This window comes from Podarcis tiliguerta (assembly GCF_965153285.1).
Source record: "Podarcis tiliguerta genome assembly, chromosome: 14".
Taxonomy (NCBI): domain Eukaryota; kingdom Metazoa; phylum Chordata; class Lepidosauria; order Squamata; family Lacertidae; genus Podarcis; species Podarcis tiliguerta.
The window spans coordinates 17,606,639-17,626,308 of NC_139547.1; the positions used below are offsets into that span (position 1 = coordinate 17,606,639).

Consider the following 19,670-nt stretch of genomic DNA (forward strand, 5'->3'; position numbering starts at 1 on the left):
AATGCAGGCTGCGCAGCTATCCCAGAAGCCAGAACAGCAAGAGGGATTGCTGCTTTCACTGCGTAGCGATCCCTCTTGCTGTTCTGGCTTCTGAGATTCAGAATAATTTTTTTTCTTGCTTTCCTCCTCCAAAAACTAGGTGCGTCTTGTGGTCTGGTGCGACTTATAGAGCGAAAAATACGGTACTTTCATGTGGCAAGTGAGGGAGCAATATGTATTATTATTACTATTTTGCTGTTGCTGAAAGTTAAGAACATTGCTACTAGCGATATATCACAGATTCTATAGCCTACATATAGTAGGGGTTTTTAAAATGAGAGTCGTCACAGCGATCCATAGTTAAAAGTCAGGAAATGTGCTCTCTTTTTTGCTCTTCAAAATATAGCAGCCCTAATTTTCCCCTCACAGAGCTATAATTACCAAATTGGAGACACAAGAGTTACCCACTCTGGAAGAATGGCAGATGAAAGTGATGGACTATATGGAATTGGCTGAAATGACCGGCAGAATCAGAGACCAGGGAGAAGAGACGGTGGAAGAAGACTGGAAGAAATTTAAAGACTATCTGCAGAAATACTACAAGATTAATGAATGTTAGAATGACGTCTGATTGAATGTAAGAGGTTATTAGTTAAAAGTAGTAAATTTAAAAGACTTAACATTTTAAGATACTAAGGAGATAAAGTTATATTAAGATACTAAAAACAAGAGAAGGACCAATGAAGGCAGAGGGAAGGGATTTGCTGATTTAATCTAAGATTTGGAATACAGGGAAGGGAGGTGTGGGGAAGTCGGTGAAATAAGTGAATGCAAAAAATGTTATGAAAATGGAATTGTTTTTATTGCTGTTTTATTGTTTTTACTTCGATGTTTTGTGTTTTTGTAATCTTGTGTTTTTCTTTGTTTGTTTGTTTTTTGTTGTCTTCCTTTTTTGTTTAATTTTTTTGTGTAAAACTTAATAAAATATTTAAAATATATATATATATAATTACCAAATTGGTTCAGCAATCAATCCCTTTTCCCAGGGAACTCTGGGAATTGTAGTTCCGTGAAGGGAATATGGGGGTCTCCTAACAACGCTCAGGGGGGAGAGTCATGACTATTTAAAATAGTATCCTGCTGCTTTCAATGTTAGGTGGCCCGACTCAATAATGGAAACTCGGCATACTTTGAAAGGTTTTCGGGCATGCTACTTATTACATTTTTATCCTAGAGGAGTTTCGAAGGAAGCATAGGTTATCTTTCCATTTTATCCTCACAACAACCCTGTGAGGGAAGTTAAGATATTTGGAGGGGAGTAGGGAGAGCGTCAAGGTTACTTACTGGGCTTTAAATGTAAGTGGGGATACTATGAAGACATGTTGCCATAAGGAACTGGATGCTAGCAGCTGCCAAGATCTCTATAGCATAACAGTGGAAATAGTTATAAAATCTGACTATATCCTTATGGTATAAAAATCTCTGGAATTCAGTTATTGCAGAAAAAAATGAGTTACGGGTCTCTAAGGGACAGGAAAATCCTGATCATTTCTATTCAATATGGTGGGATTATATTTCATATAGTTTAGTTTCAGATTTAGAGATACTGTATCTCTCCCTGCGCCATCTAGAGAAATATGGCTGTGATGATTTTAGACTGGGTATTATCATTTAATATGTTTAGGTATTGTATGCCTTGCCTTTAGCTGGATGCAATATTAAATTTTTATTATGGTTGACTTGTCTCTAATAATAATTTGAAAACTGGTAAAAATAAGCGTTACAAAAAATAATAGGTAAGTGAAGATTTGAACCCAGGTCTCCCCACTGGAGGCTGGTCCATTAGGGTGAAAGGGACACTGCCCCACCACCCTCCGTCTGTCCTCAGCCAGTCCCCCACCTGCGCCCCTGTGCCAAGGTGTAATGACCGACTAGGCCACGCCTGCCCCAAACATGACCCCCAAATTCCTTACATGAACTTTGACGGGTTTGAGGGCTTTTCTCCAGAGAGGTGGTCACGGAGACTTGAAGTAATTATCATGAGGTAGTTCTGGAAAAGAGCCGACGCTCTGCATCTCCTTCCACCCACGAAGGACTTCAAGGAGCGTGCCAGCCTTTTTCTCAAAATGGATGGAGGGAATCAAAGAGCCGCTCCCTAGCGTAATGACCTCCAGACAAAAGGAGGTGAAAAGACTGTGAAATTAGGTCATCTGTTTGCTCACTAGAACAAGCGTCCTTGTGACTCTGATCTCAGGCGCATTCAGCTTCGGGAAGAGGTGGTGGTGGGGAGATAAACCAACCCTCTACCTACTCCCCCAAAACCTGCTGCTAAGTGTATTTAGCTAGGGGTGAGTTGGGGAATGTTTTCTTCTTCTTTCCCTGAATCTCTTATTAGCTGCCTCCCGTGCTGCTGGAAAGCTGAGTGTGTATCTAGATGATTCTGAGACAAAGAAGTCTGGTTTCATTTAGCTTGGAGACATCTGTTTGGTACTATATAAATAAATAGCATAGGACCATGAGGAATGTTTGGCAGGCGAAACACGTAAAAAATAGATAGAGAGATGAGGGTAGAGGAAAGGTTGGTCTCTGAGAGGTCAACGCCAGATCTGGGCACATGCGAGTACTTCGGTCATGAAAGGCCAGGATCAGGTCTACAGGGCAAACTTTACGTTTGTGGGGGCCCTTAGCACAGCGTCCCCCTTACCAGAAGTCCTGGAAAAAGACAGCAGCCTGCTGATGAGTCCCAGGTGACTTGGAGTTACCATTTCAGCTTTTTACAGTGCCTCGCACTGATGTAGCATTGTTCCATACCCTCCAACATTTTTCTGAGAAAAACAAGGACATCCTATTCCATACCCTCCAACAATTCTCCAATGAAAATAGAGATGACCGCTCCAACATTTCTTTGAGGAAAATAGAGACATCCCCTCCAACATTTCTCTGATGAAAACAGGGATGTCCTATTCCAAACGCTCCAACATTTCACCAAAGAAAATAGGAACGTCCTAAGGAAAAGTGGGACATTCTGGGATCAAATCAGAAACCGAGATGTCTACTGAAAATCCGCGACTGTCCCTGGAAAATAGGGGCACTTGGCGGGTTTGTTGTTCTGGGGCATTGTGGGAAACTTAAATGGCAACACTAAAGGCATCTATTTTAATGTCCCATAATGGTACATTGGGGTGCTCCTCGGCATTCTGGGAAATTAAAATGGCTGCTCAGTGCCCATTGGAGCACCATGCAGGGTACAGAGCTGAGATCCTGATGCAGAATTAACAGTATAGTTTGGGATTGCTGGTGGGGAGGACCACATATCAAAAGTTCTCTGGCTCTGATGCTAAGATAAGGAAGTTAATGGAAGGGAAGTCTGCTGCTTCCTTCTTAAGAACACAAAAAGAGCTCTGAGATTTATAAGATTTATAAGAGTTCTGTTTATTTGGTTTTGCAGAGAGTGCATATTTCATATATTTCATACTGTTCAATATTCTGTATAGATTACACAAACAGTTTATATTGACATCACATTGTTGTACAGTGGTACCTCAGGTTAAGTACTTAATTCGTCCTGGAGGTCTGTTCTTAACTTGAAACTGTTCTTAACCTGAAGCACCACTTTAGCTAATGGGGCCTCCTGCTGCCACCGCACCGCAGGAGCACAATTTCTGTTCTTAACCTGAAGCACTATTTCTGGGTTAGCAGAGTCTGTAACCTGAAGTGTATGTAACCTGAAGTGTATGTAACCCGAGGTACCACTGTACTTGGTCATCGTGTTGCCTTGGATATTACTATTACTACTACTACGGATCAGCCCAAAGGCCTATCTAGTCTGCCATCCTGTTCTTACAGTGGCCAACCAGATGCCCCAATGGGAAACCCACAAGCAGGACCTGAGAGCAGCTGCTCTCCCTGCTTGTGATTCCAAGTAGCTGGGATTCAGAGGCATAATGCCTCCAACAGTGGAGGTGGAACATAGCCATCATGGCAAGTAGCCATTGGCAGTTCCCCCCTTGCAGCCAGCTGAGCCTCTGAAAAAGCTCTCAAAAGCCCGAGATAGGCTTTGGAAAACTGCAGGCCAGTTTGCAAGGTATGCAAAAAGGAGAAGGTTTCAAATTAATTACTTGCGCTAAATACCTCAGAGATAAACGCTGTACATATTTAGCTTCCAAAGAACAGTAGCAACAGCTATTCAGATATGAGGAGCTTGCTCTGAATTCCTCGGTTTTCTGGTGTGAATCCAAGGAGAAGCAGCGAGGTGGGGGCCATGCTGGGGCCTGCTTTCAAGGTTACTGGCTTCAGCGTTCAGAACAGGTTGTTCTAAAGTTTCCCGCGAAGCAAGCCAAAGCCAGCCGTTTGCTGCTCTCCATACCTGATCTTAACAGCTGTAATTTTATTACAAGGCAGAAGAATGTGAAGAAATTCAATTTCCTCTGCGCTTAATTTTATTTTGTGTGCTGGGGGGGGCGGGCTAGGGAATTAACACGTCACCACTGTGATGGTAAACTACGGCTCCCAGGGTTCTTTGGGGGGAGTCACGTGCTTTAAATGTATGGTGTGAGGGCAATGTTGCTAAAAGCTACACAATCAAAAAAGCCAGCTTCCTCCTTCTGAGCAATTTACGGCAGGGGTGGGGAACCTTGAGCCCAAGAGCCAAATGCAGCCCTGCAACCCACTCCGTCAGGCCCTTGGAAAACTCCCAGGGCAGAACTCCTCATCACAGCTACACCATCTCTCCCCAAGCCACACACCTCAGCAGCCATGCTTCACGCCCTCAAGTATTTTTGCCTGGTGGGAATGTGTCATTGAATTCTGATAATGCCTTTTGCTGCCTGTAAGGCAAAAAGGTAAAGGCCCCCTGGATGGTTAAGTCCAGTCAAAGGTGACTATGGGGTTGCGGCACTCGTCTCACTTTTCAGGTCGAGGAAGTTGGTGTTTGTCCACAGACAGCTTTCTGGGTCACATGGCCAGCATGACTAAACCGATTCTGGCACAATGGAACACTGTGATGGAAACCGGAGCGCACGGAAACGCCGTTTACCTTCCCGCCACAGCGGTAACTATTTATCTACTCGCACTGGTGTGGTTTTGAAATGCTAGGTTGGCAGGAGCTGGGACAGAACAACGGGAGCTCACCACGTTGTGAGGATTCGAACCGCCGACCTTCCAATCAGCAAGCCCAAGTGGCTCAGTGGTTTAGCCCACAGCACCACCCACTGCCTGTATGGAGGATCTGCAAAGGTAAAATTTGCAATCTTCGCTCCGCCTGCTTTGCCTCTGGCCCTGCCCTCTACTGGCATGCGGCCCCCAGAATGTTGCCCAGAAGTGAATGTGGCCCTTGGTTGAAAAAAGCTCCCCTCCTCTGATCTATAGTAAAGTAAGGAGACACAGACTCTGATACAAAAACAAGGCAAAGTTCTAAAGATGCAAAGTGCAGCCCTGTTCAAGTAACACCCAGTCGAAGGAAGCATTCAAAGTCTTGATTATTTTTGGACCTTTTGGAGCTGGCCAAGATTCTCCACTCACAAGGGCGAAATGGCGGCAATTCATCAAAACACAGGAATAGAAACCATTTTTTTCAGGCCTTTTAGGCATGGAAAGCCTTTGTCCTTGCCTTAGCTTGAAACCCGCCCGGTTGCTAGGCATGCAAATAGGTCTGAGAGGAGCATATGCACAGTGTTATCAGCAACCGGTTTCATAAAGGCCCCAATGGCTTCCCCTAAAAATGGAAAGTGCAAAAAATATTTCCCAGTGAAGTTCTTAGAGAGAAAGGGACTTTGGAAGTTCTCTCCCAACCAAAAGGCTGCATGCTCCCTGAAAGACAGCTTTTATTAGCCATCCCTTCATTTCACCTTTCCAGCCGTACATTTCCGGCCCATGCCAGTAGCGAAATGGTTCAGAGGCAGAAGGTGGACAGAGAAGACTCACATTGGCATGGAACATCAGAAGTCAATATTTTTCTTGGCTGCTGCAGGAGTGGCATAGTTGCTCAATAACTTTTTAAGTAAATGTCAGCACTTTGCTCCCAAATCTACCCTTCTGCAATCAGGGGTGGGAGTATCCTTATGATAAGCAGGCAGAGCGACACCCTTAATCTGGCCCAACTTCAAATCACCAGTAGCCGGACTGAAGGAAGTGGGATGAGGCCGTTAACAAGACAGTCAGCACTTGCGATTGATCGATTGCTAGCTAAGCTTCTAGACAGGGGTAGGTAAACTAAGGCCCAGGGGCCGGAGCATAGCTATCAGGTTTTCCCTTTTCTTGCGAGGAATCCTATTCAGAATAAGAGAATTTCACTTTTAAAAAGGGAAAAGTTGACAGCTATGGGCCGGATGAGGCCCAATCGCCTTCTAAATCCAGCCCGCGGACGGTCTGGGAATCAGTTTTTACATGGGTAGAATGTGTCCTTTTATTTAAAATGCATCTCTGGGTTATTTGTGGGGCCTGCCTAGTGTTTTTACATGAGTAGAATGTGTGCTTTTATTTAAAATGCACATCTGGGTTATGAATTCGTTCATTCCCCCGCCCCCAAATATAGTCCAGCCCACCACATGGTCTGAGGGACAGTGGACCAGCCCATGGCTGAAAAAGGTTGCTGACCCCTGTTCTAGACTGCTTCTGTGGATTTAGCAACCAATGGGCTTATATTCCAATTTCTGCTTGTCCCTTCTGACGAGAACCAAGGGTTCCCAAACTATGGTCCACACAACACCAGCGGTCTGCAACCTTTGTTTAGGTCAGGGTTTCCCAAACCTGGCCCTCCAGCTGTTTTTGAACTACAACTCCCATCATCTCTAGCTAGCAGGGCCAGTGGTCAGGGATGATGGGATCTGTAGACCAAAAACAGCAGCAAACCCAAGTTTGGGAAACCCTGATTTAGGTGGCCCCTGGAGCGTCTACCCACAGCGGTCACTCAAAGCCTCCAGAGTTGCTTGTCTCCATTCAGACTAAACATAGTATCTATAGTTATAAGCAAACTGTCTTGCCGATGGCAACCAGCAAATGATTAGTAAATGGGATCGAGATAAAGTTTCAGGTATGGTTTATGATTATTGGCTGAATACTGGTGAAAGACCACAGCATGCAGTATATCCTGCATGTAAAGGTACCCCTGCCCGTACGGGCCAGTCTTGACAGACTCTAGGGTTGTGCGCCCATCTCACTCAAGAGTCCGGAGGCACTTCCGGGTCACGTGGCCAGCGTGACAAAGCCGCATCTGGTGAGCCAGCGCAGCACATGGAAACACCGTTTACCTTCCCGCCAGTAAGCGGTCCCTATTTATCTACTTATTAATATCCCATATTACAACTTGCTAAAAGGACCAGGGAAGAAAATATGGGAAAGGCTCTGTCTGAAACCCCATGAAGCTGCTGCCAGTCAGTGCATCCAATACTGAACTAGGTGGATCATTGGTCTGACTTCTAAAGCAGCTTCTGGAGAAGGCCATAGCTCAGTGGTTAGAACACCTGCTTGACATGCAGAAGGCTACAAGTTCAACCCCCGACATCTCCAGGAAGGGCTGGGAGAGACCCTAGTCTTGAAATACAGAAGATCTGCTGCCGTATGTAACACTGAGTTACATGGGCAACAGAACACCTGCTTTGAATACAGAAGGACCTGGGATCAATCCCCGGCATCTCAGTTAAAATGATCAGGTAGTAGGCCATGGGAAGGACCCCTGGCCTATGATCCTGGATAGCTGCTGCCAGCCAGAGCAAAGAATACTAGCTGGATAGACAAAAAGGCATACTTGGTACAAAGGCTGCTTCCTGTGTTCCTATTGTTTTGCCGACCTTTTCTTTTAAAATCACAATTTAAATGGTGTGTTGTTGTTGTTGTTTGTTATTTGCAGTAATCCAAAAGCAAAATTGAAACGGTTTTGTGATTTACAATAACCCAACCATCTTCTTAAGTGCCAGCTGGAAACACAAAGGAAGAATTCTGACCTCCCCCTGCCCCACCGCACTTTCCATAGCAGCAGCCATGTGATGTGAATTAGGTTCATTTGGTTTAAGTGGCTTCTGAAATGCCAGAAGAACGTACTGTGCACCATCTACGTGCATGCATGCAAATGCAAACACACACATAAAATAATCAAGCTATCTTTAAAACTGTCAAGAAGATGCAAAAGAGAATACAGCACTACCCACCAGAAATATGTACAGCCATAAGTTAAAACTGGCTGAGAGAGCCTATGGCTGTGGTGTGATTGGGATGAGGGCATTTGCATTCTTCGGGGAGGAGGGGGCAGAGAAAAGAAAGCCGCCACCAGTTTGTGTTTGCGGTATGTTCCAACTCAGGCAACGAAAGGGCAAGATAACTCCAGTTCTGATTCATATCAGCAGGAGCTGTCAGAGGGAAGAGGAGTTCTTCAGCTCATCCAAGTGGTAAGGTCAGCCAAACCACCCCTTAACAATGCTGGATTCTACTCTTGGTCTCCTGTTGTTTTTCACATTTTCCCATATGGAAATATTCCCATGCGAGCGATTGAGTTACTGGTGTGTGTTGTGTTTTGAACAGTGCAATGGACCAAGAAAGGGGAAAAGAAATGTCATTCCCAGAAGCCCTCATTCAAAACAGGATTGACTTACTGCAGAGGTTATAATGCCCAGGCTCCAAAAAGCTACAGGCCTTTGGCCAGCTGAACAATCCATGACCTTTTAAACTATCTCCGTCTGTGTCTCCTTACTGTTGTTTGTTTGTTGCTGTGTTATGTATTTTTTTGTTTTTATATTGTAAACCGCCTTGTGACCCTTGTTCGGAGGAAGGTATATAATTTTTAACAACAACAACAGGTTATGAGACTCTTAATCTCCAAGTCATGGTTTTGAGCCCCCACGTTAGGCAAAATATTCCTGAATTGCAAGCGATTGGATGACCCTCATGGTCCCTTTCCAACTCTACAAATTCTATTATTCTATTATTCTAAAATGTCCATACACAGACACACAAAAGCGAAGCATCTGATGGGAAATAGAAAAAAGCATAACTCATTTCAAGATGCTGAAGCGTATAGTGGTACCTCAGGTTACGTACTTAATTCATTCTGGAGGTCTGTTCTTAACCTGAAACTGTTCTTAACCTGAAGCATCACTTTAGCTAATGGGGACTCCTGCTGCCGCCGCGCCGCCAGAGCACAATTTCTGTTCTCATCCTGAAGCAAAGTTCTTAACCTGATGTAATATTTCTAGGTTAGCGGAGTCTGTAACCTGAAGTGTATGTAACCTAAAGCATGTGTAACCCGAGGTACCACTGTACTGCATTTCTATTGATACCCAATGTGGTTCAGCCAGAACATCGGAAACTGTCTTATACCGAATCATGCTATTGGCCCATCTAACTCAGTGGTGTCTACCCTGATTGGCAGGGCTATCCAGAGTTTCAGAGAGAGGGTACTCCTAGCCCTACCTGGAAATGCCATGGATTGAACCTGGGACCTTCTGCATGCAAGGCTGATGCTCTAACCACTGAGCTACAGCACCTTCCCTAATGTGTTTCAGCCAGAACACAGAGCACTGTCTTGTACTGAGTCAGACTGAGAGGGAACAGGACGTCCTAGGGGGGTTTGATGCTCAAAAGCATCAGTTCTGAAGCAAATTGCAAGGCAAAACTCTCACTGACTTCGAAGTGGGTGCTTTTGAGCTGTCTACAAGGCTACACAGAAGTCACCCAGTTCATTTAGGCCTGTTCTGGCCAAAATGCAATGCTCTTCATCATCAGCACTGCCCCCCGCCCAATGCTGTTATCACAAGCTGCCTGTGAAGCTCTAATCAGTTCCAAAACTGGTTTGACATCAGAGATAAATGGCTGTTGTGTGTTGAAGAAACAAGGTCAAACTCAACAAGCGAGAAGCTGAAGAAACAGCAGCCTTGTGTTTACCTAAGTCCTCTCCCTCCAGAATGGTCTCATTAAGGAGTGGGTCAATGGGGTACCCTTCCAGAGGTTGTGGACTACAAGTCTCAACCAGCATACCTGACATTCATGGATTCTGGGAAGTACAGCCCCAAACATCTAAGACAGCAACCTGATGGCTACCCCTGAACTACTATAACTTAAGCCACATCTGCACCATACATTTAAAACACTCCTATACCACAGAATAAGGGACGCGGGTGGCGCTGTGGGTTAAACCACAGAGCCTAGGACTTGCCGATCAGAAGGTCGGCAGTTCGAATCCCTGCGACGGGGTGAGCTCCTGTTGCTCGGTCCCTGCTCCTGCCAACCTAGCAGTTCGAAAGCACCTCAAAGTGCATGTAGATAAATAGGTACCGCTCCGGCGGGAAGTTAAATGGTGTTTCCGTGCGCTGCTCTGGTTTGCCAGAAGCGGCTTAGTCATTCTGCCCACATGACCTGGAAGCTGTACGCCGGATCCCTTGGCCAATAAAGCGAGATGAGCACCACAACCCCATAGTCAGCCACGACTGGACCTAATGGTCAGGGGTTCCTTTACCTTTTTATATCACAGAATCCTGGGAATTGTAATTTATTACAGGTGCTGGGAACTACAGCTCAGTGTGTAGAAGCGCCCTTAACTACAGTTCCCAGGATTCTTTGGAGGTGGCGAACCCATGACTTTTACAGGGTTTTGCACAGTGTGAATTGCGACCATAGCTAGATCCCAAACTTCTGCATTTCCACACCAGTTCAGCATCAGAGGTGGCTGCTGGCTGGGGACAGAGGGCCAAGGCATGGCTGCACAGCTGGACTGCTTCTTTCCTTTGCATGCATTACAATATCCTGTTGGAATGCCAGATTTTTCCAAAGAAAAACCCTGCTGAGCCCATCCGAAAGCTTGGATGACGAGAGCTGACCTGCCCAGAAGGATGGGTGAGCTGCAGGCTGTTTGCCCTGAAAATGAATCAGAGTCCTTTGTGGGGGCCCAATCAAACATCAAAATCCCTTTGGGGAGAGGGGTGTTCAATGTTTGATTGGGCCATTTGAGGGTCCCCACCCATCAGCTCAATTCCTTCTCCACTCTGGTCACGTTTCACTGTCCAAACTGATTTCCCATTGCCACCTCCAGGCCCAAATCTTTCCCCATTCACTTGCCTGCCAACACATCCTTGCTCAAAGGATGAGTGTGTGTGTGTGTGTGTGTGTGTGTGTGTGTGTGTGGAACAGCTCAGATCCCAGCTTCCAAAGTAGAACTCCCATCACCCTTTGCCATTGGCATTTTCGGGCAGTGATGATGGGAGCTGAAGTTCACCCCCCACCAATCCCAAGAGGAAGGATATGTTGTAATGTCAAGACATTGCAAGGATCTATGGTTTTGGAAGCAGCATGGGGGAAGGAGGCTACTTTCATCCCACAAGGAGATGCTGCGCTGCTATTGCTTGCCTGGAGCCCCAGGTCAGCTTCTCCCACATTGGGAACCAAAACAAGGCGGCAGAGTGTATATATGGGAATAAGCAGAATTGGGGTGGGTTACGCTCTTGAGTTGGGCTGTAACACCTGCCTAGATTCAACTTGCAGAAATAAATCAGGGACATTTGGCGCTGGAAGCCCTCATACTTCTTGAGAACATCCCCTCGACTCAGGGGGTACCCAACCCTTTTGGGGGCTGCGGGGCACATCTGGAAATCTAATAAACAGTCGTAAGCACCAAGAAATTGCCATTTCACAGAAGGTGATGCTTAGAACGCTCTCCCTGAAACACCTATGGTAATCCAAAACAAATATAACATGGACCCCAAAAAGGCAACACTACCCACAAAAGTCAACCACCCCACCAAGCAACATAAAAGCACCTCATCATTGTGATTAGCAGGGGCCCTTGAGGGAAGCCAAAGGGGGATGTTATGGACTGGCTGGGTATGGAGGAATGGTGGGAGGAACCAACTGGGGAACCCCCGGGGGAAGAAGGTCCAGAGCCCAGGGAGTGGCAGTAGGACAATGATGAGTGTCAGAGGGATAAGGCTGTCTGGGCATGGATGTGCTCCCATCCATTTCAGCAGAACATAAGGAGACACTCCCCAAACCAAAAACATTCATATAGAAAGAATTAAATATGTGCCTTGCCTATTTTACCTGCCGGAGGCCAGGCTTTGATGTAACCAGTACAATGGACCACGGCATATTGGGCCTCTCCTTCTTTCACTGGGCCAAGGCCATTCCTAAATGGAAATAAACAACAATTTTATTATGTCATTAAGTTTGTGATTGACAGAGCTCAAAGGAATCATTAAAAAAACACCCAAAAAAAAACAACCCCAAACAAACCCAAGATAACTGTTGCTATTGCCAACAGTAAGGCCAAACTACATCCATCTTCAAATTATGTTATCTCTTCCATGTATGCTCCCACCATTACGAACATCCAAATACAGTGGTACCTCGGGTTACATACGCTTCAGATTACATGCGCTTCAGGTTACAGACTCCGCTAACCCAGAAATAGTGCTTCAGGTTAAGAACTTTGCTTCAGGATGAGAACAGAAATCGTGCTCCGGTGGTGTGGCGGCAGCAGGAGGCCCCATTAGCTAAAGTGGTGCTTCAGGTTAAGAACAGTTTCAGATTAAGAACAGACCTCCGGAACGAATTAAGTACTTAACCTGAGGTACCACTGTAATTTTTCACGCTCCTCAACAATGCCTCAGTTGGGAGGCTGAATTATGCCCCTCTCAATTTTGAGCCCTAAGTTCTCATTTAAGGACCTTTGCAGCAGCACTAGGACAATTCACACTGAACCATAGTTTGTGCTAACCATAGTTAAGTACCCTGAGCTTAACATTGCTTGCCTGTTTCCATTCTCTCTCTAATCAGCACTTGGCTCTCTAGGTGCAGTGACATCTGGAAGTGGAGCAACAGCCTTAAGTATAGTTTGTTAATTCAGGAATCAAGCCAAACCATGGTTTGCAAACCTACTTCAAGCCACCATTTTCAATTTGAATTTGTTGGCCAACTGCAAACTGTGGATTTATTATTATTATTATTATTATTAATTTCATTTCTATATCAGGCGTAATGCCAAACCTTTAAAGCTTCCTTAACCATGGTTTGACATGATGGTTGAACTGAGCCACTAGTTTAATAACCAGTATGCAATTAGAACGGACTCCCCAGAGCAGATGGTGGCATGGGATGGAGAAAGTGTGTTCATCTCCCTTCCTCCCAGTTCATTCACTGATTTCACTCAAAAGATGAATACCTGGATAGCGTATAAGATTAAGTCTTATCTACCTAAATAGGGATGTAACACACTGGCATTTTAAAAAATCATATTTCTAATTAAATGTACTTAACTAAAGAAAAGTACAGGCAGAGCTGTGTAAATTAAAGGATCAGGAACACTCCACACTAGAAAAGATCATAGTCCTCACTAGAACGCAGAGAGCATGAGATCAGTTCTTTGCTCATCGTAATTCCACTCTTTTGCCAATTGTTAGCTCAATTGCTCTGCTAAAATTAAATCAGCACGCTGGCAAAGTTACTGAATTCTTTAGCTTCCACATATCAAGCAATTAACACTCTTTTCCTCGCCGCACAAATATCATCACTGGCCAGCGGTAACGGCCCATATGAGCTTGCCTTCCTTATTGCGAATCACATCATTATGTAGCCCAATATTGGTGGCGGATCCAAATGTTCACTTTGCCACTTCTTCCACATTCAGTGTGCTCTCATTGCTAGTTTTAGAAGCCACGTTCATACGACGTTAGCCCCAATGCAAATCAACTCTTAAGTTCTTTGAGAAATACTGCTGTTTGATGTGGGGTTCCGCATCCCCCTTCAAACCAGCTTCAGTCTAAATAGAAAACTGGATGTGGATTAAGTGGCAATGGGCACACATGAGACACATGCACAGAAGAGTGCACAAGTACAGGTGGCTGTTTCATGACTAGGAGTTCCACACGGGTTGCAGGGATGATGATGATTATAATAACAACAACAACAAAAATAAAAAATAAATAAATAATTTTTATTTATACCCAGCCCTCCCCAGCCAAGGCCGGGCTCAGGGCAGCTAACAACCAATAATAAAAACAAGCTGAATGAATACAACTTAAAAACAAGATTAAAATACAACATTAAAACATTTGGATAGAAGAACCAAAACAGTAATGAGCATCAGGGGAAGGCATCCCTGCCCCACCACCATGAATATGCGGCTTCAAATCAGGGTAGATAAAAATCAATGGTTTTTTAATATATATATATTTTTAAATCATTTTTTAAAAATTTAAATTGGATTTTTAAAATAAAATGGTTTGGAGGAATCATCTTTCTAAAGAGAGTTTTCTATTTAAGTTAAGTTACATTATATTCATCAGGAAACAAGAATTTGTTTTAAGTTTTTCATGTGTGCTAAAACTCAGTCTAAGGTTGGTTTGTTGTTGTTTTTCAATCGTTTAACCACATCAGTTAACAAACATGGATACATATGCTACAATGTTATCATTTTAGTTAAATAAATGGTTTAAATTATTGTTAAGGGAATGATTCTTTTTCTCCTTCTAATAAAGTACAGCAGAAAAGTTGGATGTGAGGGCGATCTGGCTGCGACATCTGTCTATCAATGTAGTTCTAAGAGTATAACCAAATCAGTAATTTTTGATGTAACTGTAGAAACTACTCTGAAAGCTTATTATTCCAAAAATGAAACCTTCATCTGGTTGTAAATATTAAGATTATACCAGCAAGAATGAGTCTCTCTGTTAAAAAAAAATGATTTAAATCAAGTCCACCGTGCTTCAAATGCAGGGGGTGGGAATGACCTCGCTGTGTCTTAAGCTGCAAACGTGAACATACTCTGAATCAACCTTAAGAGAAGGGGGCCCACTGAATTCAATGTGACTTAACTTGCACATGAATTCCCACTGATTCCAAGAGGACAACTCTAAGCGTGGCTAAGTCTGGATCTACCCAAATGTCTACTCTGAAAAGCAACAACTCTCCAGGGTCCCGAGAGGAGACCTAACGAAACGGCCAACCGGATGTTGAACCAGCGAAGGAAAGACACCTACCTGTATCTTTTTCGCATGGTGGTTATTCTGTTTAGAGGCAAGTGATCCAGTGGGGCATTTCCACACCTGCAAGCAAACCAGCACATCAACGAGTTGAGTAAAAAACACTTGATTGCAGAGGGAAGGGGAGAGACAATATCGTATCGGCCCAAATGTAAGCCGCACCCGAATATAAGCCACACCTTTGAAATTCAAGGGGAGGGGGGAGAAAAAAGGACAATACCCAAATATAAGCTGCTCCCTTAAAATTCTGCGGGATCTCACACCCGTTCCATTTTACCGTATGTCTGTTTCAGCAGCGATATCATAAAAGCCAATTTTTGTAAGGTCGCAAATCTAAGCCGCATGGTTGGAATTTGGGGGAAAAGTGAGGCTTATATTCAGGCCAATACGGTATGTGCCATCAGGAATCTTTTGGGGTAGGCGATTTTTAGCAAACCTAATCAGATTGAGAACTGTAGCCTATTTTCCTTGAAACTGTCCCTTGACTTGTTTCCACCCAATACACTGACTGCTTTTCAGATGTTCTGAACTGCAGCTTCAGGCCCATTGCACTATACATTTAAAGCAGTATTGTGCCACTTTAAATAGCCATGGCTCCACCAAACCATCCTGGGATCTGTAGTGTGTTAAAAGTACTGAGAGTTGCTAGGAGACCCCCTTTGCGCTCACAGAGCTACAGTTCCCAGGGTGCTTTAACAATCAATCCCTCTTCCCAAGGAGCTCTGAGAATTGTGGCTCTGTGAGGCTATTAGCAACCTGTAGTTAGGAAGCTATAGTTCCCAGGATTCTTTGTGGGCGAGCCATGACTTTTTAAATCAGTATAATAGTGCTTTGAATGCACATGGGGATCTCTATCAGGCCCAACCAGTATGTTTAGTTCAGAACGGTTCCTGGAGACACCAGGTTGCCCTAGATGTTCCAACTGTTCAAATTAGGGAGGGGTAGGGAAACACACACCAGAAAACTGTAACTCATAAAAGAAAAAGCGTAAAATACAAACTGCACAATCAACAGCAGTTTGGTAAAGGAGCTCCTAGCCCACAATTCTTTTTTACTAGCCCATAATCATTATTTTTACAAGCCCTATGCCTGCGTTAGTCATTTTTGTGGGGAGCTGAATGAAAACAAAATAATCTTCTGATCTGCAAACGTTCTCCCTCTCGAGTGGTCACCTGGAAGGGATCAATTTTATCCCCAGGTGGCTGACTATTTGGCAAGACTGACCAGTAAATATAACAACTCACACAAGTTCATTTCCAATACAGCGGTACCTCGGGTTACAGACACTTCAGGTTACAGAAACTTCAGGTTACAGACTCTGCTAACCCAGAAATAGAACCTTGGGTTAACAACTTTGCTTCAGGATGAGAACAGAAATCGTGCTCTGGCGGCGTGGCAGCAGAAGGTGGACCCATTAGCTAAAGTGGTACCTCAGGTTAAGAACAGTTTCAGGTTAAGAACGGACCTCCGGAACGAATTAAGTTCTTAACCTGAGGTACTTGGAGAGCGCATGCTACAAGGATTTTCAACTAGAGCTGAGCTGGAATTTATCTGAAGGCATTTATTTCTGAGGAAATTTCCAAGATCTATCTTTCTTTCTTTGCCTTCTCCCCACCTCAGCCCCGCAAAAGAATAAGGTGGCTTTACAGAACTTCCTCTGAATATTTGTCACCTCTTCTTTCCCCTTTGTACTGTCCTAAACATCTTCCTAAACACCAGGAAGAACTTTCTGACAGGAAGAGCTGTTTGGTAATGGAAGAGACTCCCATGAGGTGGCAGACTCTCCTTCCTCGGAGGTTCTAAGGAGAGGTTGGATGGCCACCTGTCATGTATGACCTAGCTGAGATTCCTACATTGCAGGGGGTTGGACTAGATGACCCTCGGGGTCCCTTCCAACTCTACAGTTGTATGATTCTGGAAAGATACAAAATGGCTGCCAGCAGTTGTCATGGCAGGAAGAACCACCTCTCCCCATACAAAGCAACCCAGATCCTGCACTTGTCATCCAAGGCCCTTCTCTATGTCCCCACTCCCCCAGAAGTTTGGAGGGTGACAACACAAGAACATCATTACATGTCTTTTGGCCCCAGGCGAAAACATTCCTCTTTACTCAAGCCTTTGGGCATTAAATAATCTATAGCCTGGAGGGAGGGGGGAGACTGTTGTTGTTGTTATTATTTCATTATGCTGCCTAGTATTTTGCTCTGTATGTTTTATATTATTACACTCCCTAAATTATGTTCTTAATGTTGTACACCACCCTGAGATCGTTAGATAAAGGGTGGTATAGAAATCTAAGAAATACTAAATGATGATGATGATGTTCAGCACCTCAAGCTGAAAAAAAACAATGCATGAGATAGAATGAGTAAAAGAATCCCAAATATATTCTGAGGCCAAAGAATGGCTAAATCATAACCCACAGACCCATGGGATGTTTAATTACTGCAAATGCAATTTGACCGAGACAATAAAACATTTAACAGGCAGTCACCTAAAATGTTTGAAAATTGCAAAATGAAGATGTTCTCCAGATTTGCTCATCTGCTAAAATTAGTTGGTGATTAATTCCTCTTGCCTTTCAACATGCTTTTAAATAATAACATTGGTTTGTTGTGAAAGACAAACACAGTCCCCATTTCCATTCCGTTGTGGAATGTTTGGGCCCTAAAGTGCTGTTTTCAATAGTCACACATTAGGGTGACACAAAGGCTCACATTCCGGTGGTTGATTTGAATCATTTTTTTCCTCCTGAAGAAATACAGGGGAAAATTAAGTTCTGGTAAACACGACTGTAGAAAGGATATGAGCTGTTGGTTCTTTTATTAATGGCAGAAAAATGCAAAATTCAGATTTATTGACATGGTAATGAAAGCAGGCACCAGAGAGTTCACTTAACAGCACATGCTACTCATGGCTTGGCAAAAATCCACTTCGTAAAATGATGTGTTCGTTGCACATTGAAAGCAACGATCGAACCTCTTTTTCATGGCCTGCTGAACCACCAATATGGAGACTCATATTTGAACGGAAACTTGACTTAAGATACTGAGCCAGGCCACTTGTCCATCTAACTCAGCACTGGCTGTACTGTCTGGTAGAGGCTTTGCAAGGAAGGAGCAGGTAGTGGTGAGGGGTTGCTGCTGCAAGGTAGAGACAAGGTCGGGGCAGGGATAGTGCAGCAGTGGAGCCAATCCAGAGTTTCCTCCAATGTCTCTGAATTTCCCTGACCTTGCCACGCCATCTCACTAGTCCAGTTTGCAGCTTGGAGATGCTGGGAGCTGATCCTTTGACCTTTCACATGCCAAGCATGGAGATAGAATAGAACCCTTCCAGGTGACCACTCAAGAGGCAGAACGTTTGCTGATCAGAAGGTCTATCACGGGGCCATGGACCCCTAACTTTATATTTCTCCTTTATTAGGCATAGCAAACCACACAATATCAAACAGACACTGTATACAAATTGTGCAAAATACAAGCTCAGCATAACAAGGTTTGTCCCAGTCAGATCTTTAACTTCAGAGAAAAGACCCCTAACTTTGCCAAGCATTCATGTTCCCCATATTTTACTGCACAGGCTGAATTCAAGGGAAGATACCCATCAATGTATCTGGATGCTTTTCGGTGCCAAGGGTCTGCAGGAAAGTCTGTGGACTTTATCTGCTGTCCAATGAAACCCTATTAGAAGTTTTTTTGTTTTTTTAGAGGAACAATTCATAGGAATCCTTGCTGGTCTAGGGAAACGCCTCTTCCCTCGCTTTCTACAATGGACATCTACGCGTTTATGGGAATCCCATAGGAGGGAAATTGGGGTATTTGTTTTGCATGCATCCAAGTTCAGTCCCAGATATTTCCGGTTAAAAACAGAGGTGGGGAACCCTTTTCAACCCAAGGGTTCCTTCTGGGTACCACACACAACTGGTGGGCATAGCAAGAGGCAAAAGTGGGCAGAACAACAAATCTAAATTTTACCACTGCAAACTGGCAACGCCACTCAATTGAACTCCACCAAATCCTTGCAGTATTTTCATCGAGTCTACCCAAATATTTTGCAGCTAATCTCCACTGGAGGCTATTCCACCATATTGCCGCTTTGGGAGGCACACGAAAAGCATTGAAGCACTGCATGTTTGAACAGAAGGGTATACCTCATTCTGCATATGAACGACCGCCTTGATCCCATGCACATTCTCATTGAAGATTGCTGGCCCTCTTTCTTCACTGTCCCAGTCTTCAAATCCAAAATCCTCCCTAAGAAGATAGAAGAGGAAGGGAGTAGGAGAAGAATGAGTCACAACTCTACCATTTTCACTCACTCACCCACAATCCCTTTTTCTGTACCTGCTAATCTGCCACGGAGCCTATTTGTGTAGTAAAAGATTCTGGGGCATATATTCCCCATACATACTAGCAGGAGATAAAGGACTAAAATCAAAACAAGCGTGCATTTTGTAGAACTGTAATTAACCAACAAACATGACTTCAACAAGACCATTATTCAAACCTTAATAATAAAAAATGTATTTCAAATAAAGCAATATAACATTTTTTAATTTTACGATCAAGTCACATACTGGAAAACTTAGGAAAAACCCCTCCCTTTCGGCTCCCAATGCTAGACAGTTATGAAAGTCGTAATTGCATCCATGTGATATTCTGGCATGGGACACCTTAATGAAGCATGCTACCCGCAGTCAAATTTTTGACAATTACATCTTCACTTTGGAAT

At 44.0% G+C, this 19,670-nt stretch overlaps 1 protein-coding gene across 5 annotated transcripts in view; it reads right to left on the bottom strand.

Annotated features, from left to right (window-relative positions):
- ARNT2 (aryl hydrocarbon receptor nuclear translocator 2) overlaps positions 1-19,670 on the bottom strand; it is a 147,332-nt gene that overhangs the window by 52,973 nt on the left and 74,689 nt on the right. For 4 of the 5 annotated variants that reach the window (XR_014504571.1, XM_083412000.1, XM_083412002.1 and 1 more), the window contains exons 6-8: positions 19,090-19,192; positions 14,937-15,002; positions 11,992-12,086 (exon numbers count right to left, since the gene is read on the bottom strand). Coding sequence is in view for 4 of the 5 variants with exons in the window: in XM_083412000.1 (XP_083268126.1) it covers positions 11,992-12,086; positions 14,937-15,002; positions 19,090-19,192 (264 nt within the window). In the remaining variant the exon portion in view is untranslated. The remainder of the gene's footprint in view (positions 1-11,991; positions 12,087-14,936; positions 15,003-19,089; positions 19,193-19,670) is intronic. The other variant, XM_083412001.1, reaches the window with a different exon arrangement.